Source organism: Vigna unguiculata, chromosome 7 (assembly GCF_004118075.2).
Source record: "Vigna unguiculata cultivar IT97K-499-35 chromosome 7, ASM411807v1, whole genome shotgun sequence".
Lineage (NCBI taxonomy): Eukaryota > Viridiplantae > Streptophyta > Magnoliopsida > Fabales > Fabaceae > Vigna > Vigna unguiculata.
In genome coordinates this window covers 39,491,692-39,514,232 of record NC_040285.1, presented here as the reverse complement: position 1 = coordinate 39,514,232, position 22,541 = coordinate 39,491,692, and the positions used below count along the sequence as shown (strand labels likewise).

General features: G+C 33.3%; 2 protein-coding genes across 3 annotated transcripts; both read left to right on the top strand.

Annotated features, from left to right (window-relative positions):
* Positions 1-3,037: 3,037 nt before the first annotated feature.
* LOC114190742 (monooxygenase 3-like) lies at positions 3,038-6,783 on the top strand. The gene is made up of 6 exons (XM_028079742.1): positions 3,038-3,141; positions 4,676-4,822; positions 5,087-5,158; positions 5,267-5,429; positions 5,548-5,776; positions 6,044-6,783. The coding sequence occupies exons 1-6, from the start codon at positions 3,062-3,064 to the stop codon at positions 6,577-6,579; spliced, it is 1,227 nt and encodes a 408-aa protein (XP_027935543.1). The 5' UTR covers positions 3,038-3,061; the 3' UTR covers positions 6,580-6,783.
* A 2,981-nt stretch (positions 6,784-9,764) lies between these two features.
* On the top strand, positions 9,765-22,540 carry LOC114189718 (serine/threonine-protein kinase ATR). Of its 2 annotated transcripts, XM_028078377.1 has the most exons (16): positions 9,765-9,992; positions 10,138-10,282; positions 10,367-10,479; positions 10,646-10,944; positions 11,056-11,180; positions 11,348-11,492; positions 11,633-12,211; positions 12,302-12,377; positions 12,625-12,937; positions 13,851-15,104; positions 16,012-19,399; positions 19,515-20,084; positions 20,659-21,282; positions 21,560-21,754; positions 21,936-22,148; positions 22,263-22,540. In XM_028078377.1, exons 1-15 carry the CDS (start codon positions 9,818-9,820, stop codon positions 22,101-22,103), a joined length of 8,169 nt encoding a protein of 2,722 aa, XP_027934178.1. In that variant the 5' UTR covers positions 9,765-9,817; the 3' UTR covers positions 22,104-22,148; positions 22,263-22,540. The 2 variants fall into 2 exon arrangements, with proteins under 2 accessions (XP_027934178.1, XP_027934179.1); XM_028078378.1 differs by lacking the exons at positions 20,659-21,282; positions 21,560-21,754; positions 21,936-22,148; positions 22,263-22,540 and having other exon boundaries at positions 19,515-19,776; positions 19,854-19,961.
* The last annotated feature ends 1 nt before the right edge of the window (position 22,541 follows it).

The following is a 22,541-nucleotide window of genomic DNA, read 5'->3' as shown; positions in this document are numbered from 1 at the left end:
AACATATTTTTAAAAGATAAGTACCAAACTAACAAATTTAAATAAAAATAAATATCATTCATATGGATAGAATAACAATGTAACTTACAGTGAAATGGTGGCAAAACTAAGGAGTGAATGGTGGAGGAAATGCATGACGGGTACACGTGGAAATAAATTCAGTTGCAGTGGATAAAATATATGCTTGTAATAACTGGATCATGGATATGGTGTTTTGAATGCATATGGAGGGGACCTCGATAAATCAACACGAGCAATAAATCATTTTCATAACATTTAAAACATACATCACGAAGTCAAAAATTTTAAATTAATGCAAGAAAAAACGGACTGCGGGACGGATTTAAATGGACTGTACCGGTTTGGATTGTGATTTCAATATAGATATGTAACAGATAAAAAATATTTAATAATTTTTAAAATAATTGTCTCTTGGACAAATATTTTCAGAATTACCTTAATAATAGATAAATAAAATAAAAACAAAAAACATAAAAATATGATGTGGAAACTCTTATAATTGAAGAAAAATTACAACAACAAAAAAATATGTGCAAATTTATACAATACACATGAAGTACTCTCAAATCTTTGATCCCAAATACACTCACACCATCTAAAGTAAGAATTTAATTACATCTCACAACACTCTACTACACTGACAAGAAAGGATAAGAAAAACTCAACACTAACTCAAAGTGTCTTAAACATAAACAAAGAATATCATGGACTTATAGCTCATTATATAGTCATTAACACTCATCTCCTAGGTTATCCTATGTGATGTGGGATTTTTCAAGACATGTTATTTTCATCGGTCCAACATTTTTCATCCTGATTAAAATAAACACATCTTCATTGTCTATATCAGCAGCATACTTCATACTCTATCATAAGAAGTATCACTTGAATCAAGTCGTTACCAGAATTTTCACTTGAAATCAAACTATCCAAAGAATTCTCACTTAGAATCAAACAATTCTAAGAATTTTCACTTGGAATCAAACTATCCCAATAGTTTCCACCCGGAATCAAACCATCATAAGAATTTCCATTTGGAATTAAATCATCCCAGTATTTTCAAACCATTCAAAAAAATTTCACTTAGAATCAAACCATCTCAAGAATTTCTACTCGGAATTAAATCATCCCAAGAATTTCCACTTCGAATTAAGTCCTCCTAAGAATTATCATGCACCCTCCATTAATGCTAACCAACCAATGTCCGTGTATAATCACCACACACTTTGAGACCGCATCAACAAAATGCTAACAATGATCCTTTCATCAAATTTATTGTTGCAACTTCAACAAATAATGATGATTCTCTAATAATAATAAATTAATATTTTCTGATGTGAAAGATTAGATTACGCTGCAACCATAGAACATACTAAGAAAAATCCTACTGAACCATAACTCTTGAGACCACTGTTTGGAACAACTAATAAGAATTACCTTATTAATAGAGAAATAAGATTAAAACAAGAAACATAATATGGAAACCCTCCAAAATCTGAAAAAAACCACAACCACAAGAGAATAAGCATTATGTACAAATTTATAAAACACACATAAATATATATATATATATATATATATATATATATATATATATATTATTTTACTTTATTTTTGAAATATATATTAAAAAATAATAACATTTTATTATATTTTAAAAACATATATTAATAAATAAATAATTAATTAAAAAAATAATTAAAATTCAAAAGAAATTAAACTTTAAATTATTTAAAAAAAAGTAAAACAAAATAAATTTTTTGTTTTTTATTTTTTTTAATTTGGAGTTTAATAATTATATATATATATATATATATATTAATATTTTATTTTAATTTTATAATATATATTAATAAACATGAAAACATAAAAAATTTATAAAACAAAAAATAATGAACAAAAAAAAACATTTAAAATTTAGGAAACTTAAACTTTAAATATAATTAAAAAAAAGTTAAAACAGAATAAATATTTTTTTCTAATTTAAAGTTTGAGTATTTTTTTATTTCATTTATTTTTAAAGCATAATATACACATATATATATATATATATATATATATATATATATATTATTCTGTTTTATCTGTTTTTAATTTTATTTAAAGTTTAATTTCTTTTAAAATTTTAATTATTTTTTCTTTAGATTATTATTTATTTTTTATTTATCATGTATCTTTTAATATATTTTTGAAAAATAAAATAAAACATTAATATATATATATATATATATATATATATATATATATATATGATATATTAAGAAATAAATAAAACAAAAAAATAAAATTTAAAAACAGTTAAACTTTAAATTAACAAATATATATATTATATTGAACGTCGGTGTCTGATAATGTAAATTATATAATTTGTAATACAATTTGTAAATTATATTATTTAAAATGTAAATTTACATCTTAGAATAATTTATAATGTAAATTTGAAGGACAACTCGGTATATAATATAAATTTGAAGGACAACTCAAAAAACAAATTTATATTTCAAAATATACGATTCGTACCGTAGATTTACACTATGGGTTGTAAATTTGAAGGATAATTCAAAATGCAAATAATTCTTTTTACATTATGAAGAATTTGTAATGATAATTTATATTCTAAATTATAGTATTTCCGGATATAAATATTTAAGTCGGGGATAACTAAGTCATTTCATTATCCGGTGGTACAGGAATAGATGACCGATAACCTGTAGTCACGAAGCGTCCATAACCTGTAGTCACGAAGCGTCCAACGAGGTTGCGCTGTGGTGGTTGCGGGTTGTTGCGGGTTTTAAAAACCACACTAATGGTGCTCACCAACCAAACAAGAGGTTGGTTTACTAATGTGAATAAACCACTGATTGAGGATCTAGCGCGCATCTATTTTGGGGTACCCCTACCCTACCTTCTAAAAGCGTTACCATTTGTTTTTAAAGTATGGTCACTCATAACCCACCCACCCATAAGGACATTTATAGTTTATGTTACCTATACTCTCTATATAAGATATTGTTGAGCCACTCAATCATATCACAAAAATATGGAAACAGAATTAGTTCAAGACATTGTCATTGTGGGAGCTGGAATTGCTGGTGTCACTACATCTTTAGGGCTTCACAGGTTTCTTTTTTCACTTCCTTCCCAACCAAACCATTCTTTTTTTTCTTTTCTTTTTTTTTCCCATTATTACTTTTATGTTTTATTTTTCAAAAATTTAACCTTTTAAATGAGGTGGCATTGCTGTATATTAGCTTAATGCTACTCTCGTAAAATAATCAAATTGGATTCCAGAATCTTATGAATTATGGTAGTTGCTTTTGGAATATCATAGATTTTATCTTTCATTATCTGTTCACATGTGTTTAAAAATGGAACGACGTACGGGAAAGGACAGTACTTTACTTTTTGGAAAATTATCTTTTTGAGAAAGATTTATGGACAAACTTCTCATAAAATACACGTGTCAATAATTTAATAAATGAAATAAAAATTAGATATAACTTTAAAAAAAAATGTTTGGTATATGTTAAAATGCACACTTTATTAAAAAAAAATGTGAAAAAATCACGGTACTTACTTTTTTTTCTTCTTCAGAACACATCCCGCATCAAATAATCATTATTTTGACCGATATATTTCCTAAATTGGTACCACAATCTATTTCCTAAATTGGTACCACAATATGCAGATGTCAGGAAACATAAATTTGATATAAAATATTAAATAAGTGAAACATATTTGATATTTCTAAAACATTTTTAATATTTTTAAATGTTAAGGAACACATGAATTTCATATTTTTAATATTTAAGTGAAACATAAATATAATATTTTTGAAATATTGGTAATATTTTTAAGTGGTAATTTTAGAAATACTAGTATATTTAGAATATAATTATTAGAAAAAAAATAATTATAATATTTTAATAATATTATAATAATTATATTTTATTTAATAATTGAATCTAACAATTATATTAAACTTATAATTAAATCTAAAAAGTTATAATTGAATTTCAAAAATAATTAATAAAAATATAAATTTTAATATATATATATATATATATATATATATATATAAATTACAAAGGGACAAAATTGTTCCATTTTAACAAAATTTTTGACTAAATTAAACAAAAATAATGAATATAGAAATCGAATTGAGCAGAAAAAAATGACACAAACACAAACTTACCTGTGACATTGACATTGATATTGATACGTGACACGATGAATATATGATATGTGTACAATCTTTTATAAATTAAAAAATAAAAATAAAAAATAAAAAAATCACACACATGACATGCTTGTTCACATCTATTAAGTATTTAAACTTTATTAGAAAAATAATGAAATTAACAAAATTTAACAAAACATTTTACCTAATTAAAAAATAATACTAATTGATGATCAAATTGAACAAAACCAGTAACAAACAACGAGTATTTAAACTTTTTTTTAAACAACTTTAAACTTATATACATCAATGAACTTTTACACACATTTTATATCTATTATTTTATTTTTGAATGACGAAACTATTTTTAAAAGTAAGTTGTGAACTAGTGGAAATGACTAAAAAAACGTTTTATATCTTTGTAAGTGAATTAGTGTGAATTCATGTATGATAACTCTTCATTTATACTCGCAGGTTGGGTATTCGAAGTTTGGTGTTGGAATCTTCAGATAGTTTGAGAGTCACCGGCTTTTCTTTGTCGATATGGCAAAATGCTTGGAAGGCTTTGGATGCGGTCGGTGTTGGAGACAAACTCCGCCGCCACCATCAACCACTCAATGAGTAATATAAATAAGAACAATGATACTTTAATTTATTTTCTTTGACTCCTTTTTAATTTAGAATTTTCAATCACCATTAAATTTATTATTACATTACTAAAAAAAATAAAAAAAATAATTTAATGGTGATTGAAATATTAAATTAAAAATAGATAAAAAAAAATAGGTTAAAATATTATTTTTCTATCCACCAACTTCTTTTAAACTTTCTTCTCTTATTACCATTCATTTTTCTCTAAACTAAACTACTATAATTGGATTACAGGATTGTCACCACTTCATTGGTTACTGGGCAACAAATAGTAGCCATACCTTTCAGACCAACAGGAGATCAGAAGTGAGTATACTATGTGAATTAGTATGGCTAAATGTTTCAAATTCACCGTAAATGGCGTGGTTCTTAAATTTGATCCAAATTATGATCGTTGTTTTTGTGATGTTGTAGAGGTATTGAAATCCGTTGTGTTCAAAGGACAACAGTGTTGGAAGTCCTTGTGAATGAACTTCCGAAAGACACCATCAGATATTCATCAAAAGTTGTTGGTATCGAGGAATCTGGCTTCTATAAGATACTCCATCTCGCTGATGGGACAACCATAAAAACTAAGGTAAATCGACCAATGTCGGTCGTTAGTTTTTGTTAACGAAAGAGTTAAACCTAGATTCGACTATTATGAATTAGGTTGAAAAACTCCAACTAATACGTGGATGTTTTGATGGTAACAGGTGTTGATCGGGTGTGATGGAGTGAACTCCATGGTGGCAAAGTGGCTAGGCTTCAAGGAGGCCTCTTTTACTAGGAGATTTGCAATCAGGGGTTTTGCACAGTTCAAGACCCACCATGGGTTGAAGCTTAGGTTCATGCAGTTTTTTGGCAATGGTATTCGAGTTGGTGTTGTTCCTTGTAACGAGAAGCAGGTCCACTGGTTTTTCACTTGTATACCCACCAACCAAGGTGATTTTTCTTCGAATACAAGCTTTTAACTCAAGACTTATACGTTTAATTAGTGAAATGATACCTATTTTCAATTAAATATGTCAATTTGATACCTACTTTCATTTAAATATGTGAATTTGATACCCGCTTTTGAAAGAACTTATTAGAATTGGATTGACCCATTTTTAAAAACAGGTATCAAACTGACATCTAAATAAAAGTGGGTACCATTCGACTAATTAAACCTAAAATAGATATTATATCATTCATTTGCTGACCTTGCAGAGCTAAAAGAGCTGAAAGAGGACCGTGCCAAACTGAAACCATATGTGTTAAAAAACATCGAGAACATGCCAAGTGATGTGAAAGCCTGCATAGAAATAACGGACGCAAATGGTTTTCTATCATATCCATTGCGATACAGACAACCCTGGGATCTGATGATGGGGAATATCAGTAAGGGTAATGTTTGTATAGGTGGCGATGCTCTTCACCCCATGACTCCAGACCTTGGCCAGGGAGCGTGTTGCGCTTTGGAGGATGGTGTTGTTTTGGCCAGATGCTTGGCGGAGGCATTTTCCGAAGAGAAAGAGGAAGAAGAGGTGCTTTATAAGAAGATTGAGGAAAGCCTGAAGAAATATGCGAAAGAAAGAAGATGGAGAAGCGTTGATGTCACCACTACAGCTTACATGTTGGGATCCATTCAGCAGGCTGAGTCCAGATTGGTCACTTTTTTTAGGGAAAACATCTTGGCTACATTCATGGCTAGTCAATATCTTAAGAAGTCAGGTTATGATTGTGGAAAATTAAATAGTCCCTAGCCAACACAGTTATTATGTGAAATGATCGGTCCTGGGGAAGTAATTTACTAAATAATGCAATATTGTTTGAGACATAATGTCATATATATATGACTTAAATAAATTTCGAGTTCCTGATGCATGCACTTTAAATTAAATTGAGTTACGAATAAATTTGTATTGTCGATTTACTATCCAATAAAATTATATTTTTTAATTGAGTTATTGCTATTTATGTTTTTGTAAACTAGGCAATGAGTCTCTAAAGTGACTACCATAAGTTATCTTGTGGGATTGTCACTGCAAATTATTTAATTTTTTTAATTTTTTTTTAAATTTTATAAATTTAAAATTTTATAATATTACAATATTATAATTTTTAATTTTATCATGTTATAATTTTATTATTTTATAAATTATAAAACTATAAAATTAAAAAATTATGAAGTTATAAAATTAGAAATTTTAAAACAACAAAATAACTTGTAATGACAATTCTGCACCAAGATGACAAGGTAAGATAGTACTTATGTTAGTCACTTGAAAATCATATCACCCGATTAAAAAAGATTTAAACATGAACTTAAATAAAAAATATAAATTTATTTGGTGTTTAACAGATTATAAAAATTTATTATATAGTCAATCGAAAATTATTAAGGAATTAAATTTATTTAAACCTATATATATTGATTAAAGTTCTGTTTAGGAATATAAAAAAAAATCCAAAATCGCGGATATTCGCGGATAAAACCATAACGGACAGAAAATGAATATTGTAAATGGATACACGCAGGTAACGGGTACTGGTATTTTTAATACTCGCATGTTAACGGGATAGGTACGGGAATCATAGTATATGTACCCGTGGATACTTGTGCCCGTTATAATCTAATCTAAATTAAATAAAAAATAAAAAAAACATGATTAAAATATTAACATATTGATTTTGAATGAGTTGTTTTTTTATCAATTAGTTTTAAAAAAAATATTTTCTTTGTAAATTGTCAATCAACACTATTTAAATGGGTTATTTGGAATTTAGTTAAAATTTATGAATGTTATGTATTGTATTTTATTTGAATTTACGATTAAAATATGTTGTTAAATTTTTATTTTTTTTTGTAAATACCCGCGGATACCCGTGGATATCCATGGATATTAAAAAATAGTACAAGTACCCATATAATGGATACCCGACAGATATGGGTAAGGTACATGAGAGCTATTACCCGCCCCATTGACATCCCTAGTTATGTTGCTGCTCTTATTTGTGAAGAAGTAATGCAAACATTGGCTTAAGTTCGCATTTTAATATTGAGAGTTTGATGCAGACTTAATTGAGACGCAGACTTATAAAACATTAAAAGTCGTATTACAATATAAAATATTAGTTGTCATGTAATTACAATATAAAATATTATAAGTTTTGAAAATTTGTAAAGATTGTAAAAATATAAGAGATATAATATATATATATATATATATATATATAGATATAGATATATTATAAGACAAACTTGTTATTTTATTTTATTCATTTTTTTTTCTGTCTTTTGATATATATAACAAAATTTAATCGAATATAAAATTATTGATTGAAAATTTTCTCTTTCTAAATATAAATTTAAATAGGATGAAGATTTAAAGGAGTGCGAATTTAAGCTATTGATTGAGTAACTGTTTTTGGCATTAAGTGTATGGCAGATTATTTAATCTTGAATAGTGACTGAACACTTTCACAAAGAAAAACAACCGACTTTAGTCGAGCATGTATTTATATCTATTTGTTTCACAATTCAAACCGAGAGTTTGACGTTATAATCGAACCTATGGATTACCAGATTAATTTCATGATCTAGATTGTCACTTATTTCCAATTATTTAGTTCTTTTGCTGAAAATAATCTTTAATTTAATATACTAAAATATTAACCATAATAATTAATTAATTAATTATAATAGTAGCTTCTTAATTTCTCTGACTCGGTACCCTTGCATACATTTTTTTTATGCAATGTGAGAACATCTGGTTTTTATATTCAAGAGTTTATTCTCTTTTTTGAAATGATTGCAAACAAATTAATTTGTCTACGAGAAGTTTATATTTTTTTAAGTTTTTTTTACTGTTTTTATAAATACTAATTTTAAAATATATTAAAAAAATTAAAATACGAACATTAATACATTTTTAATGTTAAAAAAAGACAGCGTCAAGATATTCAGAAAATAATCTAAACTCGAATCCTCTTAGAGCAAGAGGCGACTATGACTCAGAAAATAATAAAGTTTATAAAAGTATATCTAAAAGATTAAAATTGGTAGGATAATGATCTTAATTTAAAAAAAAATTACCTAATAAAGCAAAAAATTAGAAAATAAACTTGTATACTAAAATGAGTATCTCTATACGTACTTAAAATACCACAACCACATTATCAAAAAAAATTACTGTCATTTTTGTTCTTCTAGTATTTAAATATGTTTTTATTTTGTTAGTGTTAAAGATCGATTGAAATTTCAGTACATGTAAAATTATACTTTGTTAGGATATTTATTTATAATATGTATTATTATTATTATTTATCAAACAAATATGCTTAAGATTTGGAGACCTACAAAATGTATTTAAGCCTTAGAGAAATTAATTTAAGAAAAAATTAAGATGAGATGAAAAAATTACAAGAGATCACATGGAAATTTGTTGTGGATTAAATAAATATGAAACATGAATTATTGGACAAATCCTTGAGTTAACCGTCATTCATTTTGTAATTACTCTTATAAATTATAGTTGTGTTGTAGGGTTTCACTTGTATTTGGTTAATAATGATTTGGATCATAACAAATAAAAATATTTAATGATTTTAAAAGTATTATTTGCATTTTGTAAATGCGTTTTAATATAATTTCAAATGTTTATACCGTGTGTATATTTCGAAAAAACAATGCATGTAAAAAAAAAATATTAATAGAAATTCAGGAGCAGTAATACCCATAAGCATCCTTTAGCCAAACATCTTTTTCTTTTTGAACTAAAAAATTAACAAGGTTGATTAATTGACGGAATAATGTAAAATAGGTCTAAGATTGGGCCTAAAGGGTCCTTGAGAGCGTTTTTTTTTTATTTTTTGAAATATTATTCGTTTATTTGAATTGATTGAGCACAGAAATTGAATAAGAAGAATGGTAATAGATTTAGGAGGGAAGAAAGAAAGAAGAACAGAAAAAAATGAAAGAAGAAAGGTACTGAATAGTAGATGGCAAAAGCAAACCTCTCGAGTCTCATTCACGAACTCCGTGAACGCATAGCAGCCTCCTCTTCTTCTCCCTCACCCAACAACTCCTCAGACGACGACGCTTTGGAGGTCAGGTTCCGTACCGTTCTCCCCAATCTTCTCCACGTTTGCGTTCTTCCTTCTTCCACCTCCTCCGGTACCTATGATTCCGATCTTTTTCTTCTTCTCTTCTTCTTCTTCTTCTTCTTCTTCTTCTTCTTCCTCTTCATCTTCTTCATCTTAACAATGAATGTAATGTTACTCAGTAGTACTTACTTATCTTACTCTCATTACCAATGCAGACAACCAGAGAGAAGTGATTGCTGTGGTGAAGCTTATATCTCACACCGCCAGAAACTTCCCCGGAGTCTTCTACCACGGCAAGCCCTCCGCCGTTTCCCCGGTGCTCGCGCGAATTCTCCCTTTCTTTGCCCAACCTCTCTTTCGGTCTCTCTCTCTCTCTCTCAAATATCTGCTCTACTTTTCTTTTTCTTTGTTCTCTTTTCCTCTCACTCTTCTCTCTAATTTTAGATCTCGCCACGGCGTCTTCTTCGAAGCTCTCGATTCTCTTCTCGCACTGCTTCGCTCCGGAGCCAGAGATGCTTACCGCCAGTTTTTTGTCGATTCCATGTCGCTCATTCAAGGTATGAAACTGCGCATAAATTACAGTTATGAACTCGAAGTCTTTGTTGTTCCTAATAGTTCGGAACTAAGTTGCGTTTATTGTGTATGATGAATCGATGATTATATGCATGCTATTTTTTTGTGTATGTGAAATCACGATGCTATGTTTGTTTTTTGCATCTGCAGATATTTTGTACGTGGCTTCGCTCAATGTTAAGGGATCCTCCAGGGTGAAGGTCAAGTGTTTTTGTGAGTTCTTTTCTGGAGTTGAAGACCTTCCGTCCGCCAACAAGCCTGCTGATGGCTTTGGTTTACTGATTGACCTCACTGGTCGCAGCCGATGGCAACCGTTTGCAACGTGGATTTTGAAACTTCTCAGTAAATGCCTTACTGAAGGAACGCTCTATGTTGAAGGATTGATCCATGCGTCCTTTATTTCTGCTGCGTGCTCTCTTTTATGCTATGGGGATGCTGACCTGCATATGGTGTGTAATGGTTGACGAAATTTAGAATTTGAGTTTGAGTTTTCACTTGATTTTACTTAAATTATTTTCTGGTGGATACAAATTATCTGACGATTTGTGATGTTATGGAAGGCATGCTTTGACTTTGTACACACCATTGGAACGGTGACAAACTATGATCTCATTCCTTATCAGAATTTAATCTTGTCAATAACTACTATCTTGAGTATCGACAAGGAGGGGCTTCCTGTTTTCAGGTTTGGTTTTTATTTTAAAATAATCACGTACTTGGGCTTTAGTAGCAAACTATATTCCATTAGATTCTTACATTTTGCTGCATCGTATGAATATAGATGACCTTATTTAAAACTTATTCAGTATATGAGATTACTTATTAACAAAAATTAGGATTATATTCCTGCAGAAACATGGCTTATGATTTGTCAATGGGTATTTGCCTTAATACTCTCTACTCTAGCTGTCCAGAAGATATTGTCAAATTAACAGCTGCTGATTTAGTTAGTGTATTCCTTCAGTCGATGGGGAGAACGAAAAGCCAGCAACTTAAGGTTAATATTGATACTTAATTTTTTTAGACCAATTTAGTTAACTGGGAAGCTATTCATTGATTCACTTCTCGTTCTGAAATATGAGGAATTTGAGCTAGTGAATGGTTGAGGTTGAAAAAGTCTGATAGTACTCCTTTCAGGTTGCATTATGCAGTGCCTATGCTAGGATTGCTCAAGTTTGTCCCCTTCATATCTGGAAGCCAGAATATCTCATATCTGCACTTTATCATTCGGAACCATGTTTGCCTCTGATAGAGTGCTTCGAGGTAGCTCTGTCTACTCTTGGCCCACATCTTGTTCGGGGAATCCTAGGAAACACTGAGGATTTAACCGTGTTAGCATCAGAAGATAAGTCAATTGAAGGCACAAGACTTGGCCACAAGAGGTCCATTCAGGATATGGATAATTTAAGTATCAAGAGACAAAAATTGAATGAAGAAGTTGTGGTTACAGATGGCAATCTTGATGTGGAATGTAAAAGTAGTTATGTGGTCACTTGCCAAACAGTAGAAGGTTATGCTAGCCATATGAATAAATCTATCCTTTCATTTGTTGATTCATTAAGTGCTCCTGCTGTCAGACCAGGGCCTTTGAGGCCAGAAATTGCTTTATCTGCACTCAGCATTCTGTGCATTACCTTCTCTGTTTATCCAGAGATTGATCTGTCTCTCAGAATCTTTCAGCAGATGCTTGCATGGCTTCCATGGATAGCTGATAAGGTTGGTAGGTACTGATTCAAATTCCTGCTATCTATCTATGTATCTGTCTATCTATCTATTTATCAATGAATTAACTTGCTTATGTTGTAGGCAAAACAAGGAAACTCAATTACTGTAGATATTTCCACATACCTGGAAGGAATTCACAGTGTATTGCTTGTGCAAAGTAAGCTTTACCTTAGCAATAAAATGTTATACATCTTCCCAGCTCATTAAATTACCGTGCTTATTTGTTTGATGGAAAGTTATAAGGACTCTTTCCATTCTGAGCATTCTCTCTTAATGGTCAGAACTGAATATGGGAATTTTTTTTCATATCCTTTAACTTCATTTACTCTACTTATATTTTAAAGTTGTGGTGTCTACTAGTTCATGCTTCTGATTTGTATCACTTTGCAATTGCTTTCAAACAGATGCATCTCTCAAAGAACACAACCCTTTAGATGATGAGAATTACCATGCAGACCTCATACTTGTGCTTAAAATTCCCTGGACTCGTATGCCTGTTGCCATTGATAATCGTTCTCCATGCAAACTCAAATGCCTTTCTCTTCAAGTAGTATCAAAGCTAGGCCCAAGCTTGAGCAGAAAAGTTGTTCTTGAAGTTTTAGATCTGGGTCTCCATGATGAAGCTGAAGAAGTCAGAACTGAAGCAGTCATTTCTATGCCAATAATGGTTTTGTGGTCTGTTCTCGATGTTCCATCTCCTGTTTTTGAAAGGATGGAGTAAGTTAGCTGTGTGGATATTTTCTTGTACATAATTTCAAGAAACATGTTGGCTGCATTTGTCATTCAGTTAGTTTGAATACAGGCCTGTGATTTATGTGAAGTTACTCATATTAGATTTAAAATCTGAATTGCAGTAGCTAATTGAAAGAATATATTTCTTTGAACTCTTGGTTCTATTTCGTTGGATCGATTATGTTTCTGAATGCAACATATTTAAGATGTTTCTATAATTATAACACATTCAATATTCAAATGGAAAGACTGCATTCTCTGTATTGAGCTGTTCCTTTATATTTCACCTTTTCAATATTTGTTTTTTTTTGTTGAGATCTCATGTCAAATATAAATATTAGGTAGAAGAGGTCAAAGCAGAATGGCCATGTCAAGTAGCTCATTTTACTCTGTGTGACGCTTAACATCTTGACCCAAATTCATGATGACATCTTGACTGTCATAAATCTTATATTGAGTAACCGTCAACCAAAAGTCTTTCTAGTTGTGTTTTTCCCAGTTGCAATATTAAAAAAATTCAACCTCACCATCTGCATGCTTTAGATATCCAATCCTAGGTAATAGTAGGGAGTGGGGGTGTTTTTAGATCCCACACTAGCTATAGATATATGGTGAAAGTAAATTGTAAAAAGGGTTGGACAATCCTCACCTAGTGAGCTAGCTTTTTGGGGTTGACTTTGACCCAGATCAAATTCAAGAGTTTTCAACAGTTGTTTTCCATATTTATTATAGTTGACCCTTGTTCTTAAGCAAGTTTTTTATTTCCCCCATCATGTATGTGTTTGTTAATTTTTTTGCATCAGTTGGAATTGTGTGGTTGAAGGTTCTGTGTCTTAAAATTTTGGAGAAACAAATCCTCTAGTAACCAGGTAGTTTGCTTTTTCTATCCAACACGCAGGTACATAAAAAGAGATAATGAGAAGGTTAAGAAAATTCTTCCCACATCTCTTGGTCTTCTATCATGTCTTTATGGATGCAAAAGATCTATATCTGGTCCAAATATACACGAATGCAAATTATTTGTAAATGTGAAAAGTGGAAGAACATGTTCAACAATAGATTGTTTACTGCAAGGCTTCTTCTGTTCAAAATGCAATGGCAGTTTTATTTGCAATCTGGATAAGAAGCATGCTCCGATCGTTCTCCAATCTGGTACACATGGAGCAGATCCAGATTTTAGTTTTGACCATACTTTCATTCAACTGGAGTCTTTGTTTTTTGAACTTCTATTTGATGAGTCATCCGAAGATGTCCAACTTTCCTGTGTGAGAGTTATTCATCAGATCCTTGCACATGGAACCTCTGATATTCTGCTAAAGACAAGATTTAAGTGGATAAAATGTGTGGAGTATCTTCTTACTTGCAGGAGCAAGGAATTGAGAGAAGCATTTTGCAGTCAGATTAGATTCTTTATGGATAATCTTGTTTTGAGTTCAATTTTCGCTGGAGATGCTGATAAAAGCAAGGAAGCAAAATTTCTAGATACACTTAAACATGCCATGACTATAGCCGGTAGTCCACATATATTGGAGACATTAATGGAATGTACAGCAGAAATAATGGTTGCGGTCAATATGGATAGCAAACTTTTCATATGTTCTCTTATACTGCTTGTTGATCAACTTGATAGCACACACATGACTGTGAGAATGAATGCATCCAGGTTAATACACAGGTCATGCTATTTCCATCTTAAAGGAGGTCTTGAGTTAATTCTTTCAAAAGATGTCTGTATTTGTACTGAACTGTATGATTATCTCTCTGAGAGACTTGCCAGCCGCCCAGTCTTAGTAAGGGAGTTTGCGGAAGCTGTTTTTGGTGTTGAAACCAAAGAACTTGTCAAGAAAATGATTCCTTTTGTTCTCCCAAAGCTTGTGGTGTCTCACCAAAACAGTCAAGCAGTTGGCACCTTATATGAGTTAGCCAAGTGTTTGAACACTGACATGGTGCCTCTGATAGTTAATTGGCTACCAAAAGTTCTTGCTTTTGCGCTTCATCAAACTGATGACCAACAATTAATTACTGCTGTGCAGTTTTACCATGTACAGACTGGTTCTGACAAGCAGGAAATATTTGCGGCTGCTTTACCTGCTCTTCTAGATGAACTTATATGCTTTACAAATGGTGGCAATTCAGATGAGATAGCTAGAAGGTAATTTGTGTATATTATATTTCTGAAACTTCATTTTAATTCGGTTCCTGAGTGGAAAACTTTCACATTTGGATATTAATCTTTGAAATTTGTGATTTTATTGGAAACTATGTTTACTGTCATCTTAGCTTTAGCTATATCAAGGATTATGTACATTAGGGTTCTTTTGTTTGTTTCATGTTATCTTTTTCATTTCTGGTAATGTGAAGATGGATTAAATATTCTCACCCTTGGTAGGTGGTTATAAAAATATGTTCTGTCGGAAGTCCCATATTGACTAGAGATAAGATAATTTCATAATATATAAGTGAGGTGCAAATTTCACCTTACAAACCGGTTTTGTGGGGTTGAGTTAGATTTAAAATCCACTTCTAACATGTTCTTAGGTATCTTTATTCTCAAGAAAATTAGGCCTTCACTTTTTAAGTTATTTTTATTCCCACGGGAATGGTGTTATTGTCTACAATAACTACCTATTCCCACTCCATTCTTTTACTTTCTTTTTTATTTTTGTTTTTCAATTTTTAAATTAAATAAAATTAAACATTTTTCTTAAATATATATTAAATACCAACCAAGCATGTTTGTGGGGAATATCATTCTTGGTATAATATTCCGGAGAATGATTCCTGGGATTACAAAATCATACCTTTAAACAAAAAACCCCGTAACTTGTTTGTATTTGTTCTTGATTGGCAGAAATTGGTTTGTTTCACTGTGGAAATTCTTTTCTTGATTAGCAACTTTATTAAATCTCAGATTTCTTTGGGGTACTTGTATAACCTTCCATCATAAAGCAAACAAGGACTCCTACTTTAGTCCAGAGTTATAATGAAAAAAAAGTGGCAATTGAAGTGCACAGAAGTTTTGCTTGTCCTTGATTCATTATTCTTCTGTTTGTTGACAGGTTAGCAAGAGTGCCTGATATGATTAAAGACATTGCCAAAGTTCTCACTGGTGCAGAAGATCTCCCTCTGTTTTTGAGGAATCATTTTGTAGGCCTTCTTAACAGTATAGACAGAAAATTGCTCCATGCTGATGATTTTATGATGCAGAGGCAATCACTGAACCGTATTGAGTTGCTGATTACAATGATGGGTCCTCATCTTAGTACTTATGTGCCAAAATTGATGGTTCTTCTCATGCATGCTATAGCTAAAGAACCACTGCAAAAGGAGGGTCTGTCTGTCTTGCATTTTTTTATAAAGCAATTGTCTAATGTATCTCCATCTAGCATTAAGCATATTATTTCTCAAGTTTTTGCTTCCCTCCTTCCCTTCCTGGAGAGAGACAAAGAAAATCCCTCAATACATTTGGACAAGGTGGTAACCATATTAGAAGAACTTGTTCTTGATAACAGGGTTATCTTAAAGCAGCATATATGTGAGTTTCCCCCATTGCCCAGCATTCCTGCATTGGCAGAAGTGAACAAAGCAATTGAGGATGCTCGTGGAACTATGACTTTGAAGAACCAATTGCAAGTTGTTGTTGATGGTTTAAATCATGAGAACTTAAATGTGAGGTATATGGTAGTGTGTGAGCTTCGCAAGCTTCTGGACTCAAGATGGAAGGATGTTACTGATCTGATAACTGCTGAAGCTGGTTCAGACTTCGATGTATTGAGTTCTTTAATAACATCATTATTAAGAGGATGTGCAGAAGAATCAAGGACTGCCGTTGGACAGAGGTTGAAGTTAGTCTGTGCTGATTGTCTTGGATCCCTTGGTGCTGTTGACCCTGCAAAAGTAAAAGGTTTTTCAAGCCAGCGTTTTAAAATTCAATGCTCTGATGATGACCTCATATTTGAACTGATCCACAAACATCTAGCTCGAGCATTTAGATCTGCACCTGATACTGTTATTCAAGACTCTGCTGCATTGGCTATACAGGAGTTGCTAAAATTTGCTGGCTGTGAGGCATCACTTGATGAAAATGCTCCAACTACTACGTCACAAGCACAAAAGGATGAGGGTAGTCACAATGCTGTTGTATCTAAGACTAAGAGTACTAATGGTAGTAAAGGGATGAATAATAGGGGCCATAAATTATGGGATCGGTTCTCTAATTATGTGAAAGAGATAATAGCCCCATGCTTAACATCTAGGTTTCAGCTTCCTAAAGTAGCTGCTGATTCAACATCCACCGGCCCTATTTACCGCACATCTATGTCCTTTAGAAGGTGGATCTTCTTTTGGATAAGAAAACTAACTGCACATGCTACTGGATCTCGTGCAAGCATCTTTAACGCCTGTCGTGGTATTGTGCGTCATGATATGCAAACAGCCATATATTTACTTCCATATCTGGTTCTCAATGCTGTTTGTCATGGTACTCAGGAGGCACGTCAAGGCATAGCAGAAGAAATCCTGTCTGTTCTTGATGCAGCTGCATCAGAGAATAGTGGAGCTTCAGTTCATGGATTCAGTGGTGGTCAAAGTGAAGTTTGTATTCAGGCAGTATTTACTCTTCTTGATAACCTAGGACAGTGGGCAGATGATGTTGAACAGGAGCTTGCCCTTTCCATTTCTCAACCATCAGTTTCTAAGCAACAAAAGTCAAAGGTCCAAAAGTCAAATTCATTAGATCAGGTCCAACCCCTTTTACAGTGTAAATATGTTGCAGAGCTTCTGTCTGTGATTCCAAAGGTGACTCTTGCTAGGGCCTCCTTTAGGTGTCAGGCTTATGCAAGGTCCTTGATGTACTTTGAGTCATATGTGAGAGAAAAGTCAGGTTCTTTTAACCCTGCTTCTGAGAGGAGTGGCGTCTTTGAGGACCAAGATGTTTCACATCTAATGGAAATTTATAGCTGTTTGGATGAGCCAGATGGACTATCTGGCTTGTCTTGTTTAAGTAAATCTTTGAGGTTACAAGATCAGCTGTTAATTAACAAAAAAGCTGGGAATTGGGCTGATGTTTTAACTTCTTGTGAACAGGCTTTGCAGATGGAGCCTACCTCATTTCAGAGGCATTCCGATGTCCTTAACTGTTTACTAAATATGTGCCATCTTCAGGCCATGGTCACTCATGTTGATGGTTTAATTTCTAGGTTTCCTCAGTACAAGAAATCATGGTGCATGCAAGGTGTGCAGGCAGCCTGGAGGCTTGGCCGGTGGGATTTGATGGATGAATACCTTGGTGGAGCTAAAGAAGACGGTTTAGTTTGTAGTAGCTCTGAAAGTAATACTTCATTTGACTTGAATGTTGCAATGATTCTCCAGGCAATGATGAAGAGGGACCGTTTCTCTGTAGCAGAAAAAATTGCTTTATCCAAGCAGTCACTAATTGCTCCCCTTGCTGCTGCAGGAATGGATTCTTACATGCGCGCCTACCCATTTGTTGTAAAACTGCACTTTCTAAGGGAATTGGAGGACTTCAATTCTCTTCTGGGCAATAATTCTTTCTTAGAGAAGTCTTTTCACTTAGGTGATCAAGCTTTCTCTAAATTACTGGACAACTGGGACAATCGACTCAGGTTTACACAGTCATCACTCTGGGCGAGGGAGCCCCTCTTGGCTTTCAGAAGACTGGTATTTGGTGCAAGTGGCCTTGGTGCTCAAGTTGGGAATTGCTGGCTTCAATATTCAAAACTGTGTCGCCTTGCTGGTCATTATGAAACAGCCAATAGAGCAATTTTGGAAGCTCAGGCCTCTGGTGCCCCCAATGTCCACATGGAAAAAGCAAAACTTCTTTGGAGCACACGGCGGTCTGATGGTGCCATTGCAGTGTTGCAACAATCTCTCTTGGACATGCCTGTTGAGGTTTTAGGTTCTGCAACAATATCATCTATTACTAGCTTGTCTCTGTTACCACTAAATACACAGCCAATTGTTTGTGAAAGTCAGGCCATGAATGAAAATAGAGACATTGCAAAGACCCTTCTTCTGTACTCAAGGTGGACCCATTACACTGGGCAGAAACAGAAGGAAGATGTAATAAGTCTTTATACCAGGGTGAGGGAACTGCAACCTAAATGGGAGAAAGGGTACTTTTATATTGCTAAGTATTGTGATGAGGTGCTTGGTGATGCCAGGAAACGCCAGGAGGAGAATTCTGAACTTGGTCCTAGACCGATTCCTTCAGCAACTGTTGTTGTTGGCTCATCAAACCTGAATGGTGAGAAGCGATGGTGGTCCTATCTTCCTGATGTACTATTATTCTATGCAAAAGGACTTCACAGGGGACACAGAAATTTATTTCAGGCACTTCCAAGGTTATTAACCTTGTGGTTTGACTTTGGAAGCATGTATCAAAGACGTGGTTCATCAAACAAGGATTTAGTGAATGTACATTCGAAGGTGAGTAGAGAAATTTCTTCCCTCTACTGTTTTCTTTGTGATCGAAACGTCAAAACTCTTATTCTGCATTTTGTATTTTTTATACTATTTGCTTTCTTTTCTTTCACTTTGGCAGGTAATGAGTATTATAAGAGGCTGCTTGATGGATTTACCAACATACCATTGGTTGACAGTGCTACCTCAATTGGTTTCAAGGATTTGTCACCAGAATGTGGAGATTGTTCGACTGGTCAAACTTATCATTACCTCTGTTCTACGCCAGTATCCACAACAGGGCCTGTGGATAATGGCTGCAGTGTCAAAATCAACTGTTCCTTCAAGGCGGGAAGCAGCAGCTGAAATCATACAAGCTGCCCGTAAAGGTTTCAACCCAGGAAGTAAGGAGAACAGTTTATTTGTTCAATTCGCTACACTGATTGATCATCTGATCAGGTTATGCTTCCATGCTTGTCAGTCAAGATCAAGGACAATTAATCTCTCAACTGAATTCAGTTCTCTGAAGAGGATGATGCCCCTGGGAATTGTAATGCCAATTCAACAATCTCTTACTGTTAATCTTCCGACATATGATGGGAATCTGGATGGTTCACGCATGTCTAATATCTTTTCGGCTACAGATCTTCCTACCATATTGGGCATTGCTGATGAGGCAGAAATTCTTTCTTCTCTTCAGCAGCCTAAGAAAGTAAGCTAATGATTTTCTACCTTAATATTTTCTTTTTCTGATTCTGGAGTATGCAGTTCACTTATTTTAAATGCATGGTGTGGTGTTGCATTGCTTTTGGGGTTTCCACATTATTTCAGTTGAGCAGGCATCGTAAGTCATAATAGACCAAACTATAATATTGGTACTGCTTATTGTATTGCATTTTTCCGATAGCATCAATTAACTTAATGGTTGGAGGGGCCAATTGGGCAGAGTATTGTGAGCATGTGGCCTGCTACAATCTTAGTTGGTCTCTAATTAGGAGAAGGGGGTGGGGATAAGAACTGCATGGAAGTGCTTTAAGAGTTGCATTCCAATTATTGATATTTGATCAAGACGCCTAATAGGAATTTGGCCTTGTATTTATTTTCAAACTCATTGCAAAGATCCCAGTACTATTTTCCTTCCTAAGGACCATTTTTACCTAGTAGAGTTATCAATTTTAATTAGATGTTATCTGCTTAAGATACTGGATAGGTCTAGAGAACTTGTTTTCCCAATGAACCCACCGATAGAAAATGCCATTTTTTAATTAATACCTTTTTGATTTCAGATTGTTCTATTAGGCAGTGATGGTCTTGAGCGCCCATTTCTTTGCAAACCAAAGGATGACCTTCGCAAAGATGCTCGCATGATGGAGTTCACTGCAATGATCAACCGATTGCTGTCCAAATATCCTGAGAGTCGTAGAAGAAAGCTCTACATTCGAACATTTGCTGTGATTCCTCTGACAGAAGACTGTGGCATGGTGGAGTGGGTACCTCACACTCGTGGACTTCGGCATATTCTTCAAGACATCTATATTACCTGCGGAAAATTTGATAGGTCGAAAACTAATCCTCAAATTAAACAAATTTATGATCAATGTCAAGGTAAAATGCCAGGAGATGAGATGCTAAAGAACAAAATCCTTCCAATGTTTCCTCCCGTCTTCCACAAATGGTTCCTGACAACATTTTCTGAGCCTGCTGCATGGTTCAGGGCCCGTGTTGCTTATGCTCACACGACTGCAGTTTGGTCCATGGTTGGGCATATTGTGGGACTGGGTGATAGGCATGGTGAAAATATTCTTTTGGATTCTACAAGTGGCGATTGTGTTCACGTTGATTTCAGTTGCCTATTTGACAAAGGTTTGCAATTGGACAAGCCTGAGCTTGTTCCTTTTAGGCTAACCCAGGTAATAGAACCACATAATTGGAAAATATTTTGCAAATCATACTATTTTATTTTTTCCTTTGTTGAACAAAATTGGCCACAAGTAGCATGAGTCTTACTTCTCCAGGCTATTGCAGATCCTACACTTAAAATTTTGGGGAAAAAATTTTCATCACTACTTATAAGTAAAGATTATGATTAGTGACACCTATCAACACCTAGCTTTGCTAATTATTTTTGTTTCTCATATTAATGAATGCTTGCATAAATGTTCTAACGGATTGCAACAAAATCTACAGAACATGATCGATGGCTTAGGAATAACTGGATATGAGGGTATCTTTTTGAGGGTTTGTGAAATTACACTTTCAGTACTGAGGTCGCACAGGGAGGCTCTAATGAGTGTGCTCGAAACTTTCATCCACGATCCTCTTGTGGAATGGACTAAATCTCACAAGTCCAGTGGTGTAGAAGTGCAAAATCCACATGCACAGGTTTGGTATTCAGTTTATCATTCTTTTCATCGAGTATTTAGATGAAAATAATGTAGAAAAAGTTCCAGTTTATATGCCTTTGTTGTTTTGTATCCATTTAAGCTGATAATTGACTCCTATTTCTGATATTGGATTCCTTTAAGCATATTATTGTTGTAATTATCTTTATGGATTTTATCAGAGAGCAATTAGTAATATTGCGGCAAGGTTACAAGGAGTGGTTGTTGGGGTTGGAGCTGCGCCATCATTGCCACTTGCTGTAGAAGGTCAGGCTCGTAGACTAATTGCTGAAGCAGTCTCTCTCAAGAATCTTGGAAGTATGTACATATGGTGGATGCCTTGGTTTTGAAGATTTGGATGGGTAGAGAAGTTTTTTCCATATTTTTTCAGACAGGTACGATGTGATGTCATTAGTTTCATTTCCTTCCTCTATTTAATTTTTTAGTGTTTATGTGGATATATACATAGAGTCATTCTATAAACTGAACACATGAATGAATGGATGAAGGTGGGCCTGTTTTGGGTCAAAGGGATACAATAATATACAGCCAAAAGTTTTGGAAGCGGATATTGGACCTCATACTGGGGATGAGTGGAGCTTGACGCCCCCATAGTTTGCATGTACACTGTGCTCTGCTTCGCAGGGATCCATCCCTTAGAAGCATGCTTTAAAGGTCCTGCTATTTGATTGTATATAATATTCATTAAGGTCATTGTTAACGCATTCCTACCTGAGAAATAATCTTTTAACACTCTTACCAACCACTTTCCTTTTTAAGGATAACAT

Coding starts and splice junctions, on each gene's coding strand:
- LOC114190742 (XM_028079742.1), top strand. CDS start 3,062: ATGGAAACAGAATTAGTTCAAGACATTGTCATTGTGGGAGCTGGAATT. Junction 3,142..4,675: donor ACATCTTTAGGGCTTCACAG/GTTTCTTTTTTC, acceptor TTATACTCGCAG/GTTGGGTATTCGAAGTTTGG. Junction 4,823..5,086: donor CACCATCAACCACTCAATGA/GTAATATAAATA, acceptor ATTGGATTACAG/GATTGTCACCACTTCATTGG.
- LOC114189718 (XM_028078377.1), top strand. CDS start 9,818: ATGGCAAAAGCAAACCTCTCGAGTCTCATTCACGAACTCCGTGAACGC. Junction 10,480..10,645: donor TTCCATGTCGCTCATTCAAG/GTATGAAACTGC, acceptor TTGCATCTGCAG/ATATTTTGTACGTGGCTTCG. Junction 12,212..12,301: donor TTCCATGGATAGCTGATAAG/GTTGGTAGGTAC, acceptor CTTATGTTGTAG/GCAAAACAAGGAAACTCAAT.